At 39.2% G+C, this 24,739-nt stretch overlaps 1 protein-coding gene across 1 annotated transcript in view; it reads right to left on the bottom strand.

Moving 5' to 3' along the window:
* Nucleotides 1-24,739, bottom strand: part of UST (uronyl 2-sulfotransferase) — a 324,327-nt gene that overhangs the window by 126,381 nt on the left and 173,207 nt on the right. The window contains exon 3 of the mRNA XM_064360586.1: nt 7,527-7,682. Within this exon, the coding sequence (XP_064216656.1) occupies nt 7,527-7,682 (156 nt within the window). The remainder of the gene's footprint in view (nt 1-7,526; nt 7,683-24,739) is intronic.

Below are 24,739 nucleotides of genomic sequence, written 5' to 3' on the forward strand. Positions count from 1 at the left end.
ATGAGGTTTGAGCTGGAATGTAACTTCTGTGAGGGTTGGGGGCAGGCTTTATCCCCTAGAAAGCCTACTCAAGCTACCTGCACAGAACATACACCCCAGAAATATTTATGAAACGAAGATATCATCTTTAGAAATCCTTTTTCGAGTCAAGAAATGTATAGTTAGCTGAAAACAGGATTACCTAGCATTCAGACTACAAATTTAGCCTTTTTGAGACAGACCCATACGTTCATTATCCTGTTGTTGCATGGAGCAAATAGTCTTACCATCATAATATCCATGACATAACACCATTAAATAGACTCCCATTTTTTGAGTGCACCAAGGTGTTCTTTATACACGTGCTGTCATTTAATCCTCACAAGAACGCCATGGATAATAATAATAATAATAATAATTGTGATTATTATTTTGAGATAGAGTTGCCCAGGCTGGAGTGCAATGGCACGATCTTGGCCTGTTGCAACCTCTGCCTCCTGATTAAAGCAATTCCCCACTCTCAGCCTCCTGAGTACCTGGGATTATAGGTGCCTGCCACCATGTCCAGCTAATTTTTGTATTTTTAGTAGATACGGGGTTTCACCATGTTGATCAGGCTTGTCTTGAACTCCTGACCTTAGGCGATTCACCCGCCTTGGTCTCCCAAAGTGTTGGAATTACAGGCATGAGCCACTGCGCCTGGCCATGGATGAGTATTATTATTCCTACTGTATAGGTTAAGAAACTGAGGCATGAAAGGCTGCATTAGTTGCTTTAAGTCTCATCCATACAAAGAGGTAAAGCCAGGATTGAAATCCAAGTCTTTCCAATCCCTAAATGCTATTTTTTTTTTTTAAATGAACTGGCTGCAATCTACTCACCATTCCCACTGAAATTTGATACGTATATAACCTTTCAAAATGGAAGGAACAGATTGGTTAGCACAAAACTCTGGAGAACAAAGAGAGTTTATGGAATAAATGTTCTACTTTTCTTGTGATGTGCTGAAAATTTTAAAGAAAGTTCTAACAGATGAAAAAGCATTAAGAAATAATACAAAAATAAAAGTTTTAGAATGCCAGAGATAATACTTTTTAATTCTAGGTGAGAAAACAGAGTATATCCTAACAAGAACAGGAAATTAATTTTTTGATACTAAAAAAGATAACTATGTAATGGAAGATATCTAAAAGAAAAAAAAAAATCAGATCACAGTGTATCAGGAAGTAGTTTCTAGTCTTTTGCTTTCAACCTGACTGGCTGGGATGATACAGCAGAAGGCCTTTACCTGCAGTTCTACCAACATAGTCAGACTTTGCAAATACTTGACAGCAGAGATGGTATCTAAGCCCATGTGGTTCATGAGTGAATTCTGTGTGACTCATGAACACCTAAATGTCCTATAATTTTGCAAAGCATTTTAAAGAAAGAACATGTTTTTAACATATCAAAGCAAAATAAAGAGTAGCTCAGAGGAGGATCCTTGGCCCTTGAACCTCAGAGGCCAGGAGGATGGCTGGAGGCTCCGGTGACCCTTCCCTCTTCCCGCAGTACGGAGTAGCCCTGGTAAGCTGGAAGCAGGATGGACTGCAGGAAGCCGTCAGGGCCACACACGCCTGCAATGAAGAAGAAGTCCACCAGGGGGAGCAATGACATGATCAAGGCAAGAGCCGGGTTCTGAATTACAGAGAAAATCAGTGTCATGGCTGCAACGGGAAGGAAAGGAGAAACTAATTTTATGTTTTCAGGACTTGCTTTTCCCTTTTTTTTTTCTACCAAGTTTCTATTAGCGGACTCAGTTTCTGTCTGTAGGGCTCCAAGACTAGACGTCTGCAGGGCTGTGTGAACTGATCCCTGTGGCGTGAAAAGGGACCAGGTTCCTCTCTTTGGTTTGACTCCAAGGTCCAGGTGGAGCACCTCTCATGCCTGTGGACACTGTCCCCACTTCTTTAAGATCGGGAAGAGCTGAGGGTCATTCTAAGAGAGGCTTTTCCAAAACCTGTCAAGCCAGAGAGAGGTTCCCAGGATAAATACAGAGGCTCCTGCAGAGACACTTTAAAACTTCCGGGACGCATGGAGTCTTCAGGGGTTTCAGAGTCTCAGGTGAGAGCGGGAATTTCCTAGGTTAGTGAATGATTCACTCCAATATAGAAAAACTTTCTAATAATTAAAGGCTTTCGTGCAATGATTCCTCGCCTGAGCTGTGCGTGAGGACCTCTTCGGGTGTTTTCCCCCAAAATACAAATAACTTTGGCTCTACCTTTACAAGTTTCACTCTGTATTTTGCAGTGGCACCTGGATACACATATTGTGAGAAAGCTCCCCAGCAGATTTTGGTGCTTAAAATGGTTAAGAACCATTTTTTATTAACCTTTGAATGCCTAGTGTTCCATTATTGGAAGGCTAAGCATTCCAAAGAGTTATTTAAATCCTACTGCTCAAGGTCATCGCCAAGGTCTGATTGCAAAAATTCAAAAAATTGCAACCTCAGGCATAAATGTGTTAAAGTTTACCACTGTCTACTGAAGAAAGTTCCAACTCTTAAGCCCAGCCTTTAAAGTTCAGGATTTGACCCCTGTTTGCTTTCAAGTCTTATTCTTCCACATTATTCTTAATTTACACTATATTTTAATCAGATTCCTGTACACACTTACTCCTCCTTCTAAAATGGGGTGATAATGCTTTTCTAAGAATGTTGCCTTGAGGATTAGGCATAGGGTGCATTAATATCTAGTGGGCTGTCTGGTGTTTAGTACGCACATTAATACTAGGTCTTCAATAAATATTCATCAAAGTGAATGAACAAAAAGCAGAGAAATCTGCTTAATCTGCTTAAAAATGAATAAGTGCACCTTTATTTATTTATTTATTTTTTGAGATGGAGTCTTGCTCTGTCGCCCAGGCTGGAGTGCAGTGGTGCAACCCCAGCTCACTGCAATCTCTGCCTCCTGGGTTCAAGTGATTCTCCTGCCTCAGCCTTCCAAGTAGTTGGGATTACAGGCGTGCACCACCACGCCCAGCTAATATTTGCATTTTTAGTAGAGACGGGGTTTCACGATGTTGGCCAGGCTGGTCTCAAACTCCCGACCTCAGAAGATCCACCTGCCTCGGCCTCCCAAAGTGCTAGGATTACAGGTGTGAGCCACGGCACCCAGCCTACCTTGATTAAATAGAGGCCCAATAACCATGCCTTAGGGATCCCCGTAGCCTCTAGACTTTTTCAAAGTTAACATGGTTTCTTTAGGTGAGTTGGGTGTTTTTTCCCTGTAAGTCTCATTGCTTTCTAGTCACCATTCAGACTTGAACATTGCAGTGGGCAAGAGCAGTAGGAGAGGGATGTTTAAAATATTGTAAAGAAATACTGTTTCGATCAAGAGACTAAAGCTATCTAGGGCACATGGGCATAGGAGCTCTCTCTTCTCCACCCTTTACATAACTCTTCAAGGTTTTAATAGTTTGAATAGCTGTGGGTAAGAGTCAGAACAGAGGTGACGTTCATAGTGACATAGTACTCTTCATTGCTTCAACTGGTAGAAGGACATGGACTTGCCTAGTATTCTACAAACCATGAACTGGAGCTCCGCGCAAATGAATACAAATGAGTCAGAAACATTCATAAAGAGTCCCCTGATCAATGAAGACTGTAAAGACAGAAACCTAGTTAGTTTCTTTATTTTTGTTTGCAGTTTTGTTTTTAATTTTCAAAGTCTTTAAAATGTGAATAATCATTGTGAATTGATTCGTTTAGGACAAGGCATGCAACATTTACCACACTTATTGAACCATAATATTTTCTTTCTTTCAGTGTCTTAGAGGGCTAGGATTCTCAGGAACATACCGAGGGGAATGCTGATGTGATGATTTCGACAGAGCTTCTTAACACTGGCTGCATCATAAAATCTCTTATGGCACTTTATTAAAGAAAAAGTTTTCTGGGCTCTTCCCCAGAATCTCCAGGAGAAGTGCCATTGCAACTCCAGGTTTTAAAAGGCTCTGCTGGAGATTCTGCTGTCCAGCCAGAGCAGATAAACATTGCATGATGAGAATGCCTTTTGGATTAAGGAAGGCCTAGGTTCAAGGCCAAGTGCCACTGATAGTCATTATAATGTATTTGGAAATTTACAGTCTGATTGTCTTAGGTGTCTCATCCATAAAACAGGGATCATACCCACTCAGTAGTATATTTTTAGGTCCAAAAAGTTCAATGATACAATGAAGGAAAACAATTAGTATGTAGTAGGTACTGTATCCAATATGTAATCCTCAGTTTCAATAGAAATAGAAGTAGTAAAATTATTTGCCTTCTTAGTACGCTGGTAACTTTTGCTTTTCTTTAAAAAGAATGAAATTAATTGTGGATTCTCATAGCTGTAATATGCCTGCAGCATGTGGCCTTTATTGTATTTAGAGCAGTGTTTGGAAAGCTAGTGTCACTTCTTAACCAAAGATAGTTATGAGTTTTTTTGGCAATCACACCCTACATCTTCTGGGGAAAAAATGTCCTATTTTTCAAAGCTGTATATAATCTCTATTTTTCAAGAGATCATTTCAGCCAGCTTAAGGACCTGAAATCTGGTTTTTGAGCATAAGTGCAGCGATATCATCACGGGTTTGCGTTATGAGCTGTGCAAAGGTCCAACACTTGGCCAGCAGCAGTTGCCCATGCTCTGCTGTTGAGGCGGAGTTTTCCAAAATACGAACTTCAGAGGTATTCTATTTCTATAAGGACAGATGTAGTGGGATTTTTATAGGCATTCTAACATTTGGTGTCTTCACGTTCCCTTTCTTTTTTAATAATCCCTTCAGAGCAATGCATGTGTGAATCTGACTGTGGCCCAGAGAGGTGCCTTTTTGTATGAATGAAATGGAATAGATAATTCCAGTCCTTAGAAATGGATACTATTTCAAAGTTCATTTGTAAGTCTGTAGTTTGGAACTTGGAGCACATTTTCTCATAAAAGAAATGCTCTACATGGTGGATAAAGTCCCAGGCCAGCCCGCAAGAGTCTGTTAACTCACACTGCACCTGAAGCGGAACGGTTATTAACTCTAGAGGACAATGATTCTATGGGAACAAATTTTCAGAATTCCACTGTTTATGGGTAAGAACAACTGGCTAAAATTTCCACTAGTCTTCTAAACCATTTCTCCTTCATTCCTCTAATAAATTACCAAAAAAGGAGCTCTTCATACCACAAATTATTTCTTGATTATATTATATTAAAATAATATTTTTTCTGTTTTACACACATTGAAACTTTAATAAAAGCAACACATGGACCAAAACAAAAAAGTGAAAGTGTTACTCTCGGTGTGGTTGAACTTCAAACTGGGTTTCTCGTCATTTTATTTCCTGGCTACTCTCTCTCCAGGCCAGAGCCAGATGAACTGGCTGCAGAGAGGCAATGGTCACTGTTATTAGTTTGTTTTTACATTAAAATTATATATTTGTTTTTTCTACCTTATCTTTACCTTTGCCATGGGTTTTTAAAACTGCCTTATGATTTAATAGAAATCTGGAATACGGAAGTAATGAAATACATTCTAGGTCACACTGACCACAGGAATCAGAAATGTTTCAACTGCACAATACACAGATTATGCTAGAAGTTGTACAAATATGTCACAGAATCACAGGGCTGGAAAGAAACTTAAAAGATTGTCTAGTTTATTCTCTGGCTTCCAGACAAGCCAACCATTCCAAACAGATGACAGTTAGCCTATATTTTAGAAGAGAAGGATGACTTTGTCTTTAACCCTTTCTGGATCTAACAATCTATGCATGGTTAGTAAATTACTGGTTAATTTTTATTCTAAATTCTTCCATTCATAGTTACAATTGTATTTTACTTTTTCATGTCTGTTCCTCAGAGGAAACCAAGTAGGTTTATCTATATAAAATCTCATGCCATATTTAAATACTGCACTTTGTGTTCTTTCTTCTAAGCATCCTGAACATCCCAATGTCTAATCCTTGAGTTAACATTTGTCCTACTCTCTGCGGGTAGTTTGCACTCTCTCCTGCAGTGGGAACTAAAATCTAGCACCTGTGTTTTAAGAGACATCTGGGAACTGAGCATGATTATATTTAAGTATAATCCGATAAGCAGGCCACTAAGCGTTAAAAGAAAATCAAATTTAATAATTATAATAAAACTGCAATAATGCATTTATTTATTTATAATTTCTTTCAGGCAGTAAAAAAGGCATCACTAGCCTAATTATATTAGCTCTTCAATCAAGTAAGGTAATCAAAGACAACCTGCCCCTATTAAACAATGTGATACATAAAATTCAATATCCTTAAATGCCACCAATGATCATTCTTTTCAACGGAGACCCTACTACGGAACCTACAAGGTATAATCTTAAATATTTTCTGCTGATTCATAATGACGTTTTCACTATTGGTGCTGGTAATGACTATTTAAACTCGATACTGAATGATTCTTTAAGGGAAATTTGCAAAGGAGTGGGCAATTTGATCTCTGTATTATGAAAGACACAAAACATAGTGGCTTTAGAACAAGTGTGGTTGGCTATGTTACTGCTGTCTTAAAACAGTTCCACCTTCCCCCAAGATAAAACGGAAATACAGAATTGGTAAACTAAGAATGAGATTCCCTCCATTTGTGAGGTTCTGAATGTCTCAAAGCTGGAGATTACGTCCAAAGAAAATGGACATGGGTGGAAATTTTTATAATGATGATCTCAACCTGGGAGTGAGCCACGTTCTTTGTTTCTTCCCCACATGTAGCTACCGCTCATTTGGTGGCTGTTCATCCTCTGTATGTAAGGGGACAGAAGCAAGTTTCTGAGACCAGGATGACAAACTCATCTCTGTAAAATGACCATGAGACCACTCCATCTAACTTTTCTACATTAACAAAGCACCTCCACAGAGACTGTTGCCCCTACCTCTGTACAGGTTTGCAAAGTAAACCCTTATAGCTTCTTGGAAGAGAACAGCACTCCCATCCTACCACCAGCATGTCCACTGGTACAGCTCAGCTATATTACGGCAAAAGTGTTCCTGTAAAGTGGGGTGATTCTTTTCCTTCCACTGAACATTCCAAATGCTGCTCTGAAAGCCTAAGATCCTCTGAGTTCTCCATAGCAGGAAACTCATGTCACATCAACCAATACAACCCTAAAGATCCTGGACACTGGTGGGAAAATGCAGAGGAAAGAATATTAAAGTAAAATCTTCTGATTTTGGCAGTGAGGATGTCAGCATTATTTATAGCTTGGTGGTGTGACTCTGAGTTGTATATATTGCTGATTTTAGCTAATTAGACAATGGCAGGTGCACAAAGTCCTTCAACAGTCGTAAAGGAAGTATACCTCCGTGGAAATTCCCTGGTTTACAGAGTTCTTGTGGAACCCTTAACTTAAATTTCCTTCCACATTCTAGCAAAAACACAGCATGAAATTGAAACTCTGGTATTCATTCATCAGGAGTCTGAAGGATGACCTGTAAGGCACCCACTAGTTACACAAATGAGCTGAAGCAAAATACGGTTTAACAACAGGCAACGTCAACTTACTTGTTCATTTTTAGTAAGCCTGGTTTTGTTGTGAATGTCTGATGTGACCAAATTAAATCCGTGCTTCTCCGACAAGATTCTCAGAAGCAAGACCACGGTACGGCTCCCACACTTGCCTACTCTGTTGTATACCACCTGGCTTGGGAAAGGTAGTACCTGGGAAAAAACCAAGAGAACAACCATGAAACGTATGTATGGAAATACTTATGATTCTTCCCTCAGTTTCAGAACAGTAAGTGTTCGATATAATAAATCTCAGTGAAAAGGGTCTACAATCAGGTTAACAAAAAGGATGTATATCGTTCATCAGAAGTGATAAACTCTATTTATCTTCATGGTATAACAAGAGAAATGTTGGCCTTATTTCTCTGCACTGGTAAATTTCATGCAGTCTCTAAGCTTGATTATTAAATTTGTTTTGTTTCTTTTTAAAAACAAAATACATAAATATGTTCCTAAATGCCAATATTTTTTGCAAGTTTATGCTTTATGAGAACAACTTAATCTATAGAGTGATCAAGAAAATACATGGTAATTTTCAAAACAGATATAATTCACATACTATAAAACATACTCTTTGTAAATGCATACTTCAGTAGCTTTTTGTATATTCACAGAGTTTGCAACCATCACAACTGTTGGATTCCAGAACGTGATTTCATTGGCCCCAAAAGAAACCTTATACCCATTTGCAGTCACTTTCCATTTCCACTATTGCCCCTGGACCCTGGAAGCCAACTGATCTACTTTCTGTCTCTGTGGTTTTGCCTATAGGAATCTGGATATTTCCTATAAATGGAATCACACAATATGTGGCCTTTTGTATCTGGCTTCTTTTACTCAGAATAATGTCTTTCCAGGCTCCCCCACGTTGTAGTGTGAGACAATACTTCACTCCTTTATATAGCTTAATAATATTAATAGCACATTGTATAGATATACCATATTTTGTTTACACACTTGTCAGTTGATGAAAAAGTGGATTGTTTCCATTTTTTTGGTCACTCTAAATAATGCTGCTATGCATATTTGTGTACGAATTTTTGTGTGGACATGTTTTTGATTCTCTTGGGTATATACCTAGGAGTGGAATTGCTGGATCATATGGTAATCCTACATTTAATTTTTTGAAGAACTGCTAAACCATTTTCAATACAGCTGTACTATTTTATATTTCTACCAATAACATATGAGGGTTCCAATTTCTGCACATCCTTGCCAACACTTGTTATTGATATATATGTATTTTTTCTTTTTGGACAGGGTCTTGCTCTTCTGCCCAGACTGGAGTGCAGTGGCATGATCCTGGACTCACTGCAACCTCTGTCTCCTCAGCTCATGTGATCCTCCCATTTCAGCTTTCCAAGTAGCTGGGACTACAGGCACACACCACTGTGACTGGCTGATTTTTGTAAATTTTTTTGGTAGAGACAGGGTTTCATCATGTTGCCCAAGCTGGTCTCAAACTCCTGAGCTCAAGCAATCTGCTGGCCTCAGCCTTCCAAAGTGCTGGAATTATAGGCATGAGTCATCACGCCTGACCTGTTACTGTCTTTTTGGTTGTTTATTATATCCATCCTTGTGGGTGTGAAGTGGTATCTCATTGTGATTTTGATTTGCATTTCCCTATGACTAATGATGTCGAGCATTTTTTCATGTGCTTATTGGCCATTTGTATATTTTCTTTGGAGAAATGTCTATTCAAATCCATCATCCATTTAAAAATTGTCTTTTCATTACTGTATTTTAAGAGTTCTGTATATATATTCTGGATTTGCAAATACATAATCTGCAAGTATTTTCTCCCATCCTGTAAGTTGTCTTTTCATTTTCTGAATGGTGTCCCTTGAAGCACAAAAGATTTTCATTTTGACTAAGTCCAATGTATCTAATTTTTCTTTGGTTGTTTTTGGTTTTGGTGTCATATTTAAGAAACTATTGCCTAATCTAAGAGCATAAAGATATACATTTATGTTTTCTCCTGGGACTTTTATAGTTTTAGTTCTAACATTTAGGTCTTTGATCAATTTTAAGTTACTTTTGTGTGTGGTGTGAGTTAGTGGTCTAACTTCATTCTTTTGCATGCAAATATCCAACTGTCACAGCACCATTTATTGAAAAGATTACTCTTTCTATTCTTTCCCCACTTAGCTGCTTAGTACCCTTGTCAAAAATTCACTAACCATAAGTGTATTTGGGGTCATTATTATTTCTGGATTCTCAATTCTATTCCCTAATATATATGTTTATCCTTATGTCAATACCACACAGTCTTATTATAGCTTTGTTATAAGTTTTGCAATTGAGAAGGTAAGTCCATATAACTTAGTTCTTCTTTTTCTTAGGCTACTCTGGGTCCTTTGCATTTTCATGTGAACTTTAGGGTCAGCTTGCTAATATCTGCCCAAAAATGTATTTGAGATTTTGATAAGGACTGCATTGAATTTGTAGATGAATTTGATGACTACAGCCACCTTAACAATATTGTCTTCCAATCCATGAACATGGGATGTCTTCCTACGTAGTTCTCCTTTAATTCATTTCTTTGATATTTTGTTGTTTTCATTGTTCAAGCCTTATACTCCTGAATTTACTTTTCTTGATGTCATTATAAATGTACTTCTCCTCTTGGTTTCATTTTGGACTGATTATTCACTGGTAAAAATACAATTGATTTTTCTACATTGATCTTACATTCCACAATCTTGCTGAACTCATTTATTAACTCAAATTGCTTTTTTGTGTGTGGATTCTTCAGGATTTTCTATAAATAAGATCATGTCATCTACAAGCAGAGAAGTTTTACTTCTTCCTTTCCAATATGAATGCCTTTCCTTTCTTTTTCCTTTCTAATTGCCTAATAGATAATGATTTTTATATATTATTATTTACTTTTTATCTATCTTGATATACTACTTTTGATCTATTTTGATATACTATTATCTACTATTCATACTATTATCTACTTTATTATATACTTTTCATAGCTATTATGAAAAGCATCCATGATTAATCATTTACATCTGCAATAAAAATATTATTTCCATTTTGAATGCTCAGCATTGATTAACAACTGACAATAATCAAAAGATTCCTTCATTCAGCACATACTCATAACAAAAGGTCATTTTGAAAAGCTCAAAACTAAATAATAAAGTACAGTATAAAGTTATAAATATACTGCAAATTCGTCTACAGTAGGCCAGCTGGATTTTTGCCTTTGCAATTATAGGTTAATTTAATTTTCCTGAAATATTTGTATGCAGAGTAGCATTAAATAAATTTAAAGCTTAAAGGCTAGTTGTCACTGAAATGAAAATACAGTATTGATATCAGTCACTTAACAACCAGTCACATGCCATTTTGGTGCAGTATTTCCATTATGTATTTTTTTCTTATGGTAAGACTTTATTTCTTGAGGGCCAGCCTACTATGTGTCCCCACAGTGCCTAGAATGTGCTTTGTACATAAAGAGGCTTAACAGACACTGAATGAGTCCTGACTGCTCTAAGGAATTTAATGCACCACTTAACATTAATTAAGACAATGATTCCCACTAAAATATGAAACCAAGAGTATCTTCAAATACAGCTGCTTTATTTGACCAAATGCTATTCAAAGTTATCAGGGAAAATAAAAAGATGGTCATTTTAATTGGTCATTTTTACTCATGGTTTCATCAGCGAGTACTTCAAAAGTCTGTTTGTTGGCAACTATTGCATAAATCCAGATATTCAGAAAAATAAATTACATTCTTGGCCATAAGATTATGAACAGGAAGGCTGAATTAGGCTTCATGTTTAGTTTAATGATACAAATAGCATTTATAAGATAGACTTTCCATTACAACCAGGCTGGGGCATGAATTATGGCTATGACAGAGCTGCCAACATAAACTCAAGAGTTTAATTCCTCCATAGAAACAAACTGTTCAACAATTGGGATAGATGCATTTTTTTCCTGCCTTATAGCACATTACTGAAGAGCAAGGAAGAATTCGTTACACCTGAATTAATGATCTAGAAGATGTGAGTTACCACATAAGTCAGCACTTTATTACAAAAGTACAGGTACATCTTGGACAATTTAAGTGAGTAACTGAGGCACTTATTTAGAAAACTTAGGTGAAATCACTTAATTTCTCCTGAATTGTTTGGGTAATCAACACAGTAGCAGGCTTAGTATCTATCTTATTCTTTTCACTAATAACCAACAATGTTACTTACCTTTAGGCTATTGATTAATTCATTTTTTTTAAAAAAGTTAATTCTATTTTTTTAATAGTTGTGGCAAGCTCCCAACTAACGGTTTAAAATTTTGTTATTTAAAAAGAACACTTATATAAGAACAAAAAATCCTGTATCATTCCTGCAGCTGGAACTATGATAATAATTTAAGATAAAGGAGTGCTTAACATCCTCACTGGGACTGTATTTCTGTCATTTCTCTAAACACCAACACACGCCTACATGATATGAACCTAAAGGCAGGAAATGTGTTTTCACTAAAATTTCTGGAATCAGACTTGTGTGTTTTAAAGACATCTTATGCACTACCACAAACATAAACCTGTCTCAAATTTAGGGTGGGGTTTTTAATCATTTTCTAAAAGAACCTATGTAATGCACTGAAACTTGTTGAATTAAGCAGCCTAAATCAATGTGTTCATTTTGGATACAGTGTTAAAATGAACAACAAGAAGTGTGGTGTGCGCCTGTAGTCCCAGCTACTCAGGAGGCTGAGACAGGAGAATCGCCTGAACTCAGGGTGTAGAGGTTGCCGTGAGCTGAGATTGTGCCATTGCACTCCAGCCTGGGCAGCAGAGTGGGACTTCATCTCAAAAAATAAAAATATAAATAAATAAAATAAAATGAAATAGATTTGTTTCTGAAGCTCTGCTTTAAAAATGATCATCACCTTTTATTTGAAATGTACTTTCTGGAAGGATGACAGAAAAAAAAAGGGACTGATTTTTAAGGAAGGAAGGCTGACCCTGTCCTAGGTTCTGTGCCGTGTAAACCTTTTCATCCTTGATTAACAATACAGAATCAAACAGCATAACTGTCTTTTACTCTGGCTGTGCATTTCTCTAAGAGCGTAAATTATCAAATGGCTTAATTATCATTAGTAGCATCTAAGTAACTCCTCTGTGTGCCCCCCATATTCCTCGTAGTCACAGATTCCTAGCATAATGGAGTTTGAGGTCCAAAAGCAATTTAGAATAATCCACCCATTCAATACTACCCCCCACAACTATCACCCTCTGTGACCCCCATCTCCAGCCCAATCTGTGTTTGATTTGGATAAAATTTTCCTATACACTACGTAGATATTATAATTATTTTCACATGAGTAAACTGGGGCCCAGAAATAGCATTTGGCATCTTCAAGTTCACAAAGCTAGTGACACAATCACAAAAGCCCAGCTCTCGGCTCTCCTGACTCCTAAGATGACATTTCTTTTAAGACACAAATCAAATAGTGAAGAGAATTTTTAGTTTGACTTCCGTGACAGAGATACTATTTCCTTTTTAATGTCTTACATGTATCCAACCTCATTAACTACACTATTTTTCAACAGTCAGCGATCACAACCAGTACCACCAGCCGTTACTCAGTCGTGACTCAAGTCCCTAGAAGGCTTAAGTGGAACTGACAGGAGCAGATTAGCCTCTCTCTCCCTCCTAAGGACTCTTTCTAGAAAACTAATGGAAGCCCAGAGTGTCAACGCAGCTAATGGGAGAAGAAGGTGGCAGGATGTGTATTCTTCCCTTCCTTCCTTCCTTCCCCTGATATATCACAGGCAGTCAAAATGGACAGCTGGCTCAAATATTGCCAACTGCTTGCACTGGGGGAAAAAAAACAAACAGGAAGCAGTAAGTTACAGTAAAATGTATACACAATCCTAAATACATTTGGAATGTCTATCAAGACAAGCAAACGCCCTCAAATGATAAACTCAATCACTGTGAGAAGACTTTTAAAGACTTCTTCAAATCAGTCTCAAAATCCTCGTTATCCTTAACCAATATTTGCAATTGTCAGGCAGAGAGCTCCATCCTCTATTTTAAAGTTCCTATTACCATTTTCACACCGAGTTTGAATGCTCACTCTTTCTTTAGGTGCCCTGTAAAGAAGTAGACATGAAACTCCTCAAGCACCCTCTCCATCCCCCAAGTGATTCTTCATTTTTGGCAACTGCGGTTATACGAATGTTATGTCTGTGATTTCTATTTTATGGCCAATTTGTAAAAGTGAAGGGGCCTCCGAAATATTTCATTCTATGAATTATATATTTTTGTGCTGCCTGCCTTGTAAGTTCTGCAAATGCCACAAATCCCCAGAGCCTGACAGGCTTGTGTGGGGCATGCCAAATAAACAGAAATCTTTCCAAGTCCTGAGCATGACAGTAACCATCGCCAGATGACATTCACAAGTTCAATAGCTCAGCCCTGGTTTGAAACGGGGAGAAGAGAAGGAAGGCTTTCTAGGTAAAAAGCAAATGTGGTCTGGATCACAACTTTCATAGTCTGTGAGACCCAGAGTCTGCAGGGCTCTTCTGGGGATTGGTAATGTTGGAAGAATTAACATCGGTGCTGCTTTTAAGTCTTTGCAAAATGATCCTTAATATAGTACAAGGTATGGTTCCCAAATAACTGCATATTCAAATTCCTCGTGGAATCTTTAAAAATGCAGATTTCTGGGCCCCACTTTAAGACTAACTGAATCAGAAAGTCTAGGATGAGAGTCAGGAGTCTCTCTCTACAAAGCTCACCAGGGCCCTCTGCCACCTCCACTAGCTTTGAGAAAGGGCTGTCACAGAGGACTCAGCTTTCTGTATTAAGTGGCTGAGTGGGTCCTTGCAGCCTTCTGAGGGATTAAGGCTGGGGCGAAGGTTGCCTGTGGGATCATGGCGGGGAGTTGAGGTGAAGGGCACTGTGGTGTCTTCCTGGGGTCTTACTGTGTGTTGATGGGCTCCACTCACATTTACCAGTCATAATTAACCTCAAAGTATGCTCACACTCTCCCCAACTGGTTAGAGAACAGGTGTGTTGGTTAACTGAATGTGTAGGTTAATGGAAATTTATACTAAATGCTGTTGAAGCGTTAGACCCTTAACACGAGTATGATACGCATGCGAACTGACTTTGCTTGACGAATAAAACTGCACTTGATGACTTTTCAGCACCTCCATTTCATGGTTAATCACACTAACACTCAAAAGAGTCACAGCCAGGGCTCTGCAAGACCTGGATTCAGAGATAATTCTGTTCCTCACTGCTGAGGAACAGAATTGTCCTCACATGGAGCAGCTTAAATCCACTCAGCTAATCTGCATGTTAAATTCCTAGGAGACTGTGGTGCTAAGAGTCAGTCACTTCACATCCTTGAGCCTCCATTTCCTCACCCATAAAAAGGGGAAAGTTAGGTTATAACCCAATAAATTATATTTTCTTCTGAAGCTATTAAATTATTAATTTCAATCTATATTGCTACCAGGATATAACCTGGAAAATGCCTTAAAAGTTAAAACTAGATTTTACCATGTTTCCTTGTGGAATATATTCATTAAAGAAACAGAAGCACCAGGTGTACTGGCTCACGCCTGTAATCCCAGCACTTTGGGAGGCTGAGGTGGGTGGATCATGAGGTCAGGAGTTCAAGACCAGCCTGGCCAAGATGGTGAAACCACATCTCTACCAATAACACAAAAAAAAAAAAAAAAAAATTAGCTGGGCACGATGGCAAGCACCTGTAATCCCAGCTACTTGGAAGGCTGAAGCAGGAGGATTGCTTGAACCTGGGAGGTGGAGGTTGCAGTGAGCCTAGATCATGCCACTGCACTCCAGCCTGGGAGACAGAGTGAGACTCCATCTCAAAAAAGAAAAGAAAAGAAAAAAAAAAAAGTTCCATTAATTTGTGCTGATGATATGGGTTCCAGCTCCATGGGCATTCTCACTATTATTTTGGAAACCCTGGCTGTCCTATTCTTATTTGGGCTTGTCGCATAATAAATCTACCTTTATCTTCCTTTTATCTTTCTCTTCCTTTCCACAGTTTTAATCATTCCAAGATTCCTGTTTTGAGATCATTGCAAGAGCCTCCCAGAACTCGGCAGTGACTCTCACTGGCCTTTGCCCATCGAACCATCTGAGCTCTTCTGTCACACGCATCTGTTTTCTAATTGTTATCATCGCTCCTGCTCCCAGTCTCCACTCCTCCGTTCTAGAGGAGGAAATACACAGAACCCATCTAAGAATTCTATTTCCCCTCATTGCAATCCTCCTGAACAGAAGGCTCTTTCCATCCACAACTCTCAATGACATCCTGCGTCCTTCTCATTATTCAGGCCCATCTTCTCCAAGAGCCATGCCAAATCTGAACCTTTGGCTTTCTTCTCTTCCCCTGCTCTCACTTGAAACAATTCCACGTGTACTGCTACCTACAGAAAAATAAATGTAGCCATTGATCATTTACAAGTCCATCTGGGACTATCTGTTATGTGCATAGTGGATAATTAATAAAAAGAATCTATCTGTTACATACACAATGGATAATTAATAAAGAGTATAGACTAGACTATTGGGATGAAAATCCTATTATAGTAAGTGTTGTAGAACAAATGCTGTCGTATTTATTAAGGATGCTCTTTCAGTTATCTCTTAAAACTATAAGAAAATCTACCGATTTTTTCTTAACATCATAATATTTTGAAACCCCTGATATGCTATGTCTCATGAGAAAAAGTCTGTTGAAGTAGAAGGTTCCCTGCACTGAAAGTCATGAAACTCTGGCATTGCCCTTGGCTTTATCACACTAAGTAGTTGAGTGACTTTAGCAAATGATCCTGAACAACTTCTCTGAGCCAAAGTTTCCTCAATAACAGAATGAGGGTACTGAACCCAATGATTCCCAAGGCTCCTCCCGTCCGTGTGTCGTAATGTTAACTGAGAGCTAGGCAATGCTTATGGATAACCACAGGGTGACCTGAGTGGCATCCTGCACTTCTAAATATTCATCTCATTCTGTATACTAATGTCCTGCTATCTCCATAATGGACATCGTCACTACACTATTCCCAGGAACACAGCACCCTGCATACTGTACCAGAATCTTCCCACAAAGAAGCAATCTTCACAAGGAGCCAGAAGTCATTTTCTGGATGTGATAGTTAAGCTACCATAGTTGGATCCTTGAAGAGTGCTTCAGGAAAAAAATACAAGTCTTCCAGTTTGATTAGGAACTCAAATTTCAGGTGATACTGGTGAATCCTATCAATGCCATAGATCAAAATATGAATATTTTCAAATTTCAAATTCACAAATGTGAAGAAAATATACATACGAGGAACAAAGGGATTCACTTTAAATTCTGCAGTATGCTTTAAGCTTCTTTGGTCAGTACACAAATAACGGGCAAAAAGAAGTCCATAAACTGGGTATCTCATTGCCACAGAATGTTAGTTTTTTGTTTTTTTTTTTAGACAAGGTCTTGCTCTGTTGCCCAGGCTGGAGTGCAGTGGCACAATCTCGGCTCCCTGCTACCTGTGCCTCCCATCCTCCACTGATTCTCATTCATCAGCCTTCTGAGCAGCTGAGATTACAGGCGCACAGCATCATATCCGGCTAATTTTTATATTTTTATTACAGACATGATTTCATCATGTTGGTCAGGCTGGTCTCAAACTCCTGACCTTAAGTGATTCACCTGACTCAGCCTCCCAAAGTGCTGGGATTACAGGCATGAGCCACTGTGCTCAGCCAAGAATGTTACAGTTTCTAAAATTCAAACCTCAGTTCGGTCCATAGGAATCCATGGAATACTTGTATGTTTGACAGAAAGAGAAATGAAATCTACATGACACACACATGAAATGTAAGCACAATGGGAGAGTGCAAGTTTGCAAGGCTAAACCATCCTGAAGGCGTATTTCAAAGAGTTCACCTAAGACTTGTCTTGCTTTTGCATACACACGGTAGCCCCTCTGCACTTGTGCTTGGCGCTTCTATCCGCTCTTCTAAGAGCCCTTTCATCTTCTCTAAGGCTTTTTATGATCAATATCAAATGGGGACATTCATGTGGATGTGGCAGTCCTGTTTAACCTCATCTTCCCGTGAACATTTGTTGTGCATGTGTATGTGCCCTGTCTGCTTTTGTTGTGTTCAAAGACATTATGAGTAATATTATTGGAGTCACATCTGACTTCTAGCCATTTCTGACACTTTCCTACATGCTATCTATTCAGTGGTCCAAAAGTTCCTTATTAGACAAAACTCTGAGGATGAAAGTAGCAGGGTCCTCAAATTAGTTATAGGTCTGCAGTTGTTCCATTTTTAGCATTAATCAATTCAATTAGCTTTTTACATTAACTTTTGGACAGGAGTATGGAATTACAAAAATGCACTTGGATAGATAATCTCTCCATCAGACCCACACACTTAGTTTGACTATCCATCCAGATCTGTAACACATCTTTGTTTAATCACACAAATCTCCAAATGAAACATGCAGAGATACTTTTGTATATATAGACTTCTAAGATTCAAGAGTCTGCTCTAAAGCTAAGTTTCATTTCTCCACATTTGCCCTATTTTGTTTTAGTTAATAATTTATACTCTGAGCCCAATCTGAAAACTCATTTGTTGTTATACAGATAGAAGAGAAGTGTTGGTTATTGATTGGAGGTTTCATAATTTATAGCAGATATTGTTGGCATGGGCCAACCACTCGATTTAGAATGGTTTTCCCTGGATGTTAGTGGGGAAAGAGTCCGTTATTCTCATTGCAAACCTCAAAAGAAAAGACTGCCCTTATTGTAAATAGTATAAAGGCTGGGGAAACAGCCACGCTTGGCCGCCAATACTCCTCTCATGAAAGCACTGTGCAAAGATTTTTAAGACCAAAAGCTTGGATATACTGTTCACTGTGAATCACATCATTATTTTCCATTTGAAATGTCTGAATCAAATGTTAGTTTCTTGAGTGTGAATTTTAGTAAGAAACTTATTCTTAGACTCAAGATCATTGTTTAAACCTGTTAGCTGAGTTTCAGGCTTATATAACATAACTCAGAATTTAAAATAAGGCAGATTGGTATAGTAATGGCCCCTGACCAGTCCCACCTCTTCCTCTCTCTGCACCGTGTGACCTCCTTCCACATGGCCCTCTGGACTGGCCACATGACTTGCTTTGACCATTAACACATTAGCAAGTGCAATGCGAACAGATGCTTGAAAACAGCCTGCCCGTGGGGGCTTCACTTCTCTTTCCCCTAGGAGCCTTTTCACCACTATTTGAACTTAGGCTAGATTGCAGGAAGATAAAAGTGGCAAGGAATATTGAAAATTCTGTGACTAAATTCAGCAAGTAATTATTGAGCACTTACTGAGTGCTAGTCATTTGGTTAGGCATGAGAAATCGGTTGACTATTGTAATTATTTGATTGTCTGTCTCACTAGACTTTAAATTCCATGACTGCAGGGGTCACATCTGCTTTTCCTGACTATTGTATCTTCAGTGTTCAGCTCAATGACTGGCACATAGTAGACACTCAATAAATAACTGTTGAATAAGTGAATACAGCAAAGGTTACAAGTCTCTTGCCCTGTAAGAACTCAAAATCTAAGAAGGGAATCAAACACTGACACTGACATAGCTTGTGCCGATACCATGTGGTAGGTGCCTCACTAGAGATATACATACAGTGGAATGAGAACAGAAGAGGTGATTAACTTGACCTTGGGAACTCAGGGAAGGGGTCACAGATCACATGGTATTTGAACTGAGCCTTGGTATCTCTAGAAATTGTATGGCCTCAAAGGGATAGCCATTTCCCCTTTGCAAAGTATACCTACCCAATTCCTGTTGATTTGCATTAAAAAGAAACTTTCTAGCCCCCCTCCCATGTTTAATTTGGCTATGTGGAATTGGCTTCCCGGTATTTTTCACATTGCGTGTGTGTCTGTGTGTTGCAACACACCATACAAAATTCGTCAACTCTCTGGCCTAGTGTTGCCCCTCATACATACTGAGCACAGCAACACAGCAGGACAATTGAGGAGTTGGAGCTCAAGAATAACTGGGTTAAACATGGCTAAAGAACTTCTCTGCTTTATGTTACATCTCCACATATCAATAAGAGGATGCTTGTGTCTGCAGGTAACCAAAAACCCAATGCAACTCAAACAAAAAAGATAATACATTCTCTTATAAATAAATAAATAGCAAAATATATTCTCTTACAAAACAAAAGTCCTTAGGTATGGAGGTTTTAGGCCTCATTCCATATTTTCATTCTATCTTGCTCTGCCATCCTGGAATGTCAGCAACGTCCTCAGACTAGCTTTCCTTACGTTTCATGACGGTTGCTGCAGTTCCAGTCATCCCATGCAGAATTACAAAATCCAGGGCAAGAAGAGACTTCTGGGTGCTTCCTTTAAGATCTGGAAATCCTACCTAGAAAGCCCTGAGAAAATTTCTCACATTCTGTTGGTTTGGTCTAAACTACCAGTGCGCATCTCAACTAGCCATGAGCAGAGAAAATAAGACAACCATGCTAGGCTTAGATTAATCAGGACCCACTCGTGAGCTGGGGATGGAACTGTCTTCCTTTTAGGGCAAAACTTGAACAAGTCAGATATCTGCTAAAGAGGAGGCAGCTGTGGGAGAATGGCTTTTGGGTAAGTAACCAATAGGGTCTGCTGTACCCCACCACTCAAAGGCCCTGTTGTTATAGATTCTTCTAACACCTGTTCATGAAAATCTCCATTCCTCATCTACAGAAAGGGAGTAAGAGTGGCAAACACCAAGGACATTCTTAACATGTGCCAAGGGTCCATGGCTGTGTTCTATCTGTATCCCCACAGCTGCTCCCTGCCTTAGGCATAGATTTGCTGATAGCTGGAAAAGAGGAGAGATGAAATATATTCCTTTCTACGTAAAATGACATTGCCTCCCACACACTGAAATGAGATGGAGAATTAGCAACAAGGTGAACTTGAGCTGGGAGATTAACTCCACAGAAGAATCCAGAAATCATAAAGTATTTTTAGCTAGAGATGGAACAAGACATTTAAATTGCTCTCAGATGAAATTACGTCTTAACTGCCTACATGTTGGGGGCTTTTCACAAGTACACCTTTTTTATAAATGAATTAATTTTGAACAAATGTGGCATGGAATCTAGACCCAATCTACCCGCATAGATCTGATCATGGAATATCCTTTTCCACAGTATCTATTGGCTGGTTTTTGCTTTCATTTGTTACTTGGTCCTGGGTAAGCAGATTTTTCAGAAATCTCCATCAGGATGGATGAGGGATCCCATTTCCTATAGGGAAGTGTTATCACATTCAGGCTCTCAAACAGTGCTAAGTAAAAGCAATCATTATTCAAAAAATATTGGCCGGGCGCGGTGGCTCATGCCTGTAATCCCAGCACTTTGGGAGGCTGAGGCGGGTGGATCACGAGGTCAAGAGATCGAGACCATCCTGGTCAACATGGTGAAACCCCGTCTCTACTAAAAATACAAAAAATTAGCTGGGCACGGTGGCACGTGCCTGTAATCCCAGCTACTCAGGAGGCTGAGGCAGGAGAATTGCCTGAACCCAGGAGGCAGAGGTTGCGGTGAGCCGAGATCGCGCCATTGCACTCCAGTCTGGGTAACAAGAGCAAAACTCCGTCTCAAAAAAAAAAAAAATTTAATAAAATAGATACAGATATTTTCCATCTCTTGGGAGTTTGCTATCTGATGGAAAGAGAAGAGAATGGCAGTTTGCAGAGCAATGATTGTCTCTACAGCTAGACTCACTGAATGGATGTAAAACTTCTGATTTCCCCTATAATGGTTGAGGAGTTGGGCCTGCCTAAGTAATAAGAAAATCCTTCTCAGCAGAGTTTAGTTAAAGACACAAATGAAGGAAACAGAAGTTTAAAATAAGGGTAAGAGCCCCAGGTTTTAAGAATCTATTGCTGATCTCAGACTGTACTTGCCCTGGGGCAATGGAGGAAAAAGGAAAAATCCTAGTGATTGGTTGAGCACTCACTTGGGCCAGAGTGTGGGCAAGGCCACTGTTTGACCTTCGTCATTATAGTGCAGGAGCTTATCCTCCACCAGTGACACAAATACCTCCCCTCCAGGCCTTCACCAGGAGCTGTACCATGGAGAGCTGCTTATGTCTATCAAAAGGCTGGCTGAAGGACATCATAAGTACAGAAGATTGTTTGAGGACACAGAGTCCATCCATTTCTCTGTACATTTTGAACTTTTAGTCTTGGTCCAAGTAAAAAAACATCAAAAGACTGGCTACTGAAGTATAACTTCTTGGCCCCATCGAGAGCTGCTTTGACTGAGTGACATTTTGGCATCATATCCTTGGTGGCTGTGAAGGGACACCATAAGATAGAGCATCCCACAATCCAGTTCTGTTTTGGAATGGGGATGTCACTGAGCACATTGTCTTCTTTCTCATTTTTTTTTTCTCATCCCAGGGCTCTTAATTGGCTGGTGACTTTCATGCAATATCTCACTTAATTTATAAAATGACCTCTCAACCATGAGTACTAGTGCTCCCATATTAAAGAATAAAAGGGTGGGAATTAGGGGGATTAAACAACTTGTTCAAGGTCTCTTCGAGAGCTGGCACTCAAGCCAAAACTCTTGCTCTCTGAGCCACTACACTGTATGAAAAATGACTATATTTCTTCTTCTGACGGAAAATGAGAACTACATAACCACTTATGGCCCCATTTTCCTTGGCTTCCAGAAAATCCAAAGTAAAGTTTGTTCAACTACAGCAATTAGTGGTATGATGGTTCATATAATTCTTTTTCACCAATTATGCTAACCTGATGAACTCACTAGCCTGTCAGGCTATGGGAAGGCCAAGACTTCTAAGTATTACTATGATATTTTCCTTCCCTCCCACTGGTCCTCCGCCTCTTCTTTCCCTACCCTTTCTCTCCCTATCTGTCTCTTTGTCTTGTTCTCTCTTTGCAACTGTACTTAGCCCAGTACATAACAGGGATGTAAGTACAACTGAATGATGGATGAATTCTTACCATGCTCCAGCAATAATGTCTTCAGAGAAGATTTTAAATTCAGAAGGTAAATATATCCTATTACTGTATTGCCAATTGCTTTCTTTCATCCCTACAGAGTCCTGACCTTCAATATGGAAAAACATTTTTTTTTTTCTGAGACAGAGTCTCGCTCTGTCGCCAGGCTCAAGTGCAGTGGCACGATCTCGGCTCACTGCAACCTCCACCTCCCAGGTTCAAGCGATTCCCCTGCCTCAGCCTCCCAAACAGTTGGGACTACAGGTGCCTGCCACCACACCCAGCTAATTTTTTGTATTTTAATAGAGATGGGGTTTTACCATGTTGGTCAGGATGGTCTTGATCTTCTGACCTCATGATCTGCCTGCCTTGGCCTCCCAAAGTGCTAGGATTACAGGTGTAAGCCACTGAGCCCAGCCTGAAAAAACATTTTTTTTCAAATCTATTACCAACTATATAGAATATTTTGAAATGACAACCTTCTATAGCAGATTCTTTTAGTTGCTTACCTAAAATCTACTTTTCCTCTCTTTCTAAAGGAACCATGACTTCATTCTAGGTAACAATATGCCTAGCTAAAAGTGTTCACGTTCTTAGACTCACCTGAAGTTCGGAGTGATAGAGTGATCAAGTTCTGTCCATTCATTCAACAAATGAATGAGCTATAAATGGACACTGCTTAGTTGGCCTCTTGGGCAATCTTTTAATGATAGACAGATTCCTCTGACATCCATTGACTTTCTATGCTTTTCTATTCTGTTCTCTGCCTTGACTTTCCATTCTTTTCTCCTTCCTGGGACACAGACACCATGCCCAGAATTGCAGAAGCAATCCTGTGACCATGAGGCAACACACATGAGGGCCATGCTATGAGTCGAGATCTCCAAGCTAATGAGGACAGAGAAAGAAGAAAGGAATGGCTCACACCTGTTATACCAGCAATTTGGGAGGCTGAGGAGGGCAGATCATGAGGTCAGGAGTTCAGGAACAGCCTGACCAACATGGTGAAACCCTGTCTCTACTAAAAATACAAGAAAATTAGTCAGGTGTGGTGGTGCATGCCTGTAATCCCAGCTACTCGGGAGGCTGAGGCAGGAGAATCCCTTGAACCCAGGAGGCAGAGGTTGTGGTGCCAGCCTGGGCAACAAGAGCGAACTTCCATCTCAAAAAAAGGGAAGGGGAGGGGGAGGGGAGAGAAGGGGAAGGGAAAGGAGGGGATGGGGGAGGGGAAAGAAAAGGGAAGGGAAAGGGGTAGACCCCAATGATGTCACAGTGCCACTACCCTGGACCTGGACTGTTTAATGCATGAAATAAACAGGGCTCTCCACTTATTTTGGGTTACTCTTGTCAGGTTTTCTTTTAGCCCAATGCATTTCTGATACAGGCCTTTCTCTTTCTAATTTTTTGGTAATTTTATTCATTATTTAAAATGGCCACAGGTATCACTATCCTCTGAGAAAATCAAGTGCACTCATGGTGAAAAGAGCTCTAGGTCTCAAATCACTCCTTTTGATCCTGTAGTACACTGACATTGTAGCAACAGCACTATTAGCTTCAAAATTCTGTATCGATGATCAAAATATGTCAGGGGAAAGGAGCTCATAAAGTATGCTGCTTTCTTTCTTCAGTTACTTTAGAAGTCTGTCATTAAACATTTTTGGGGGTAGTTTATAAAATATTTATGGTTGGAAGCCAAAGGTAGCTGGAAAAGAAATGTTTGTTATAAATATATTTCTCTACTCATAAGCTGTCAAAGTAACTCACTGTAGCTTTTGTAATCTGCTGGGCCATGGTAAAGGCTCCCTTCTGTGAACATATGTGGTCTACTTAAAACAACAATACCAACCACAGTAATTTGCTCAGAAGTACAGCTAAAGAATCCTTCAGCCCCTGAGTAATTTTAGTGTAAGTGCATTAAAAACTCATCTTGCACTTGGAAATTACGTGGTCAATAAACAACTTTTGACCAAGTTGTGTGAGTTGCTTTCAAGGTCAAACTATGTTCTTCAAATCATCATGGGGAGTGACAAAGGGTCACTTGCATCCAAAGGCGGAAATGCAATTTTATTTTTCAGGAACTTATAAACAATTCCTTTGAAGAGTCAAGAGAAGTGAATATTTAGTAAGCTTTGATATTAAATGTTTAGAATCGTGAC

Source organism: Aotus nancymaae, unplaced genomic scaffold, assembly GCF_030222135.1.
Source record: "Aotus nancymaae isolate 86718 unplaced genomic scaffold, 86718_ANA_hifiasm-v0.15.2.pri h1tg000040l, whole genome shotgun sequence".
NCBI lineage: Eukaryota > Metazoa > Chordata > Mammalia > Primates > Aotidae > Aotus > Aotus nancymaae.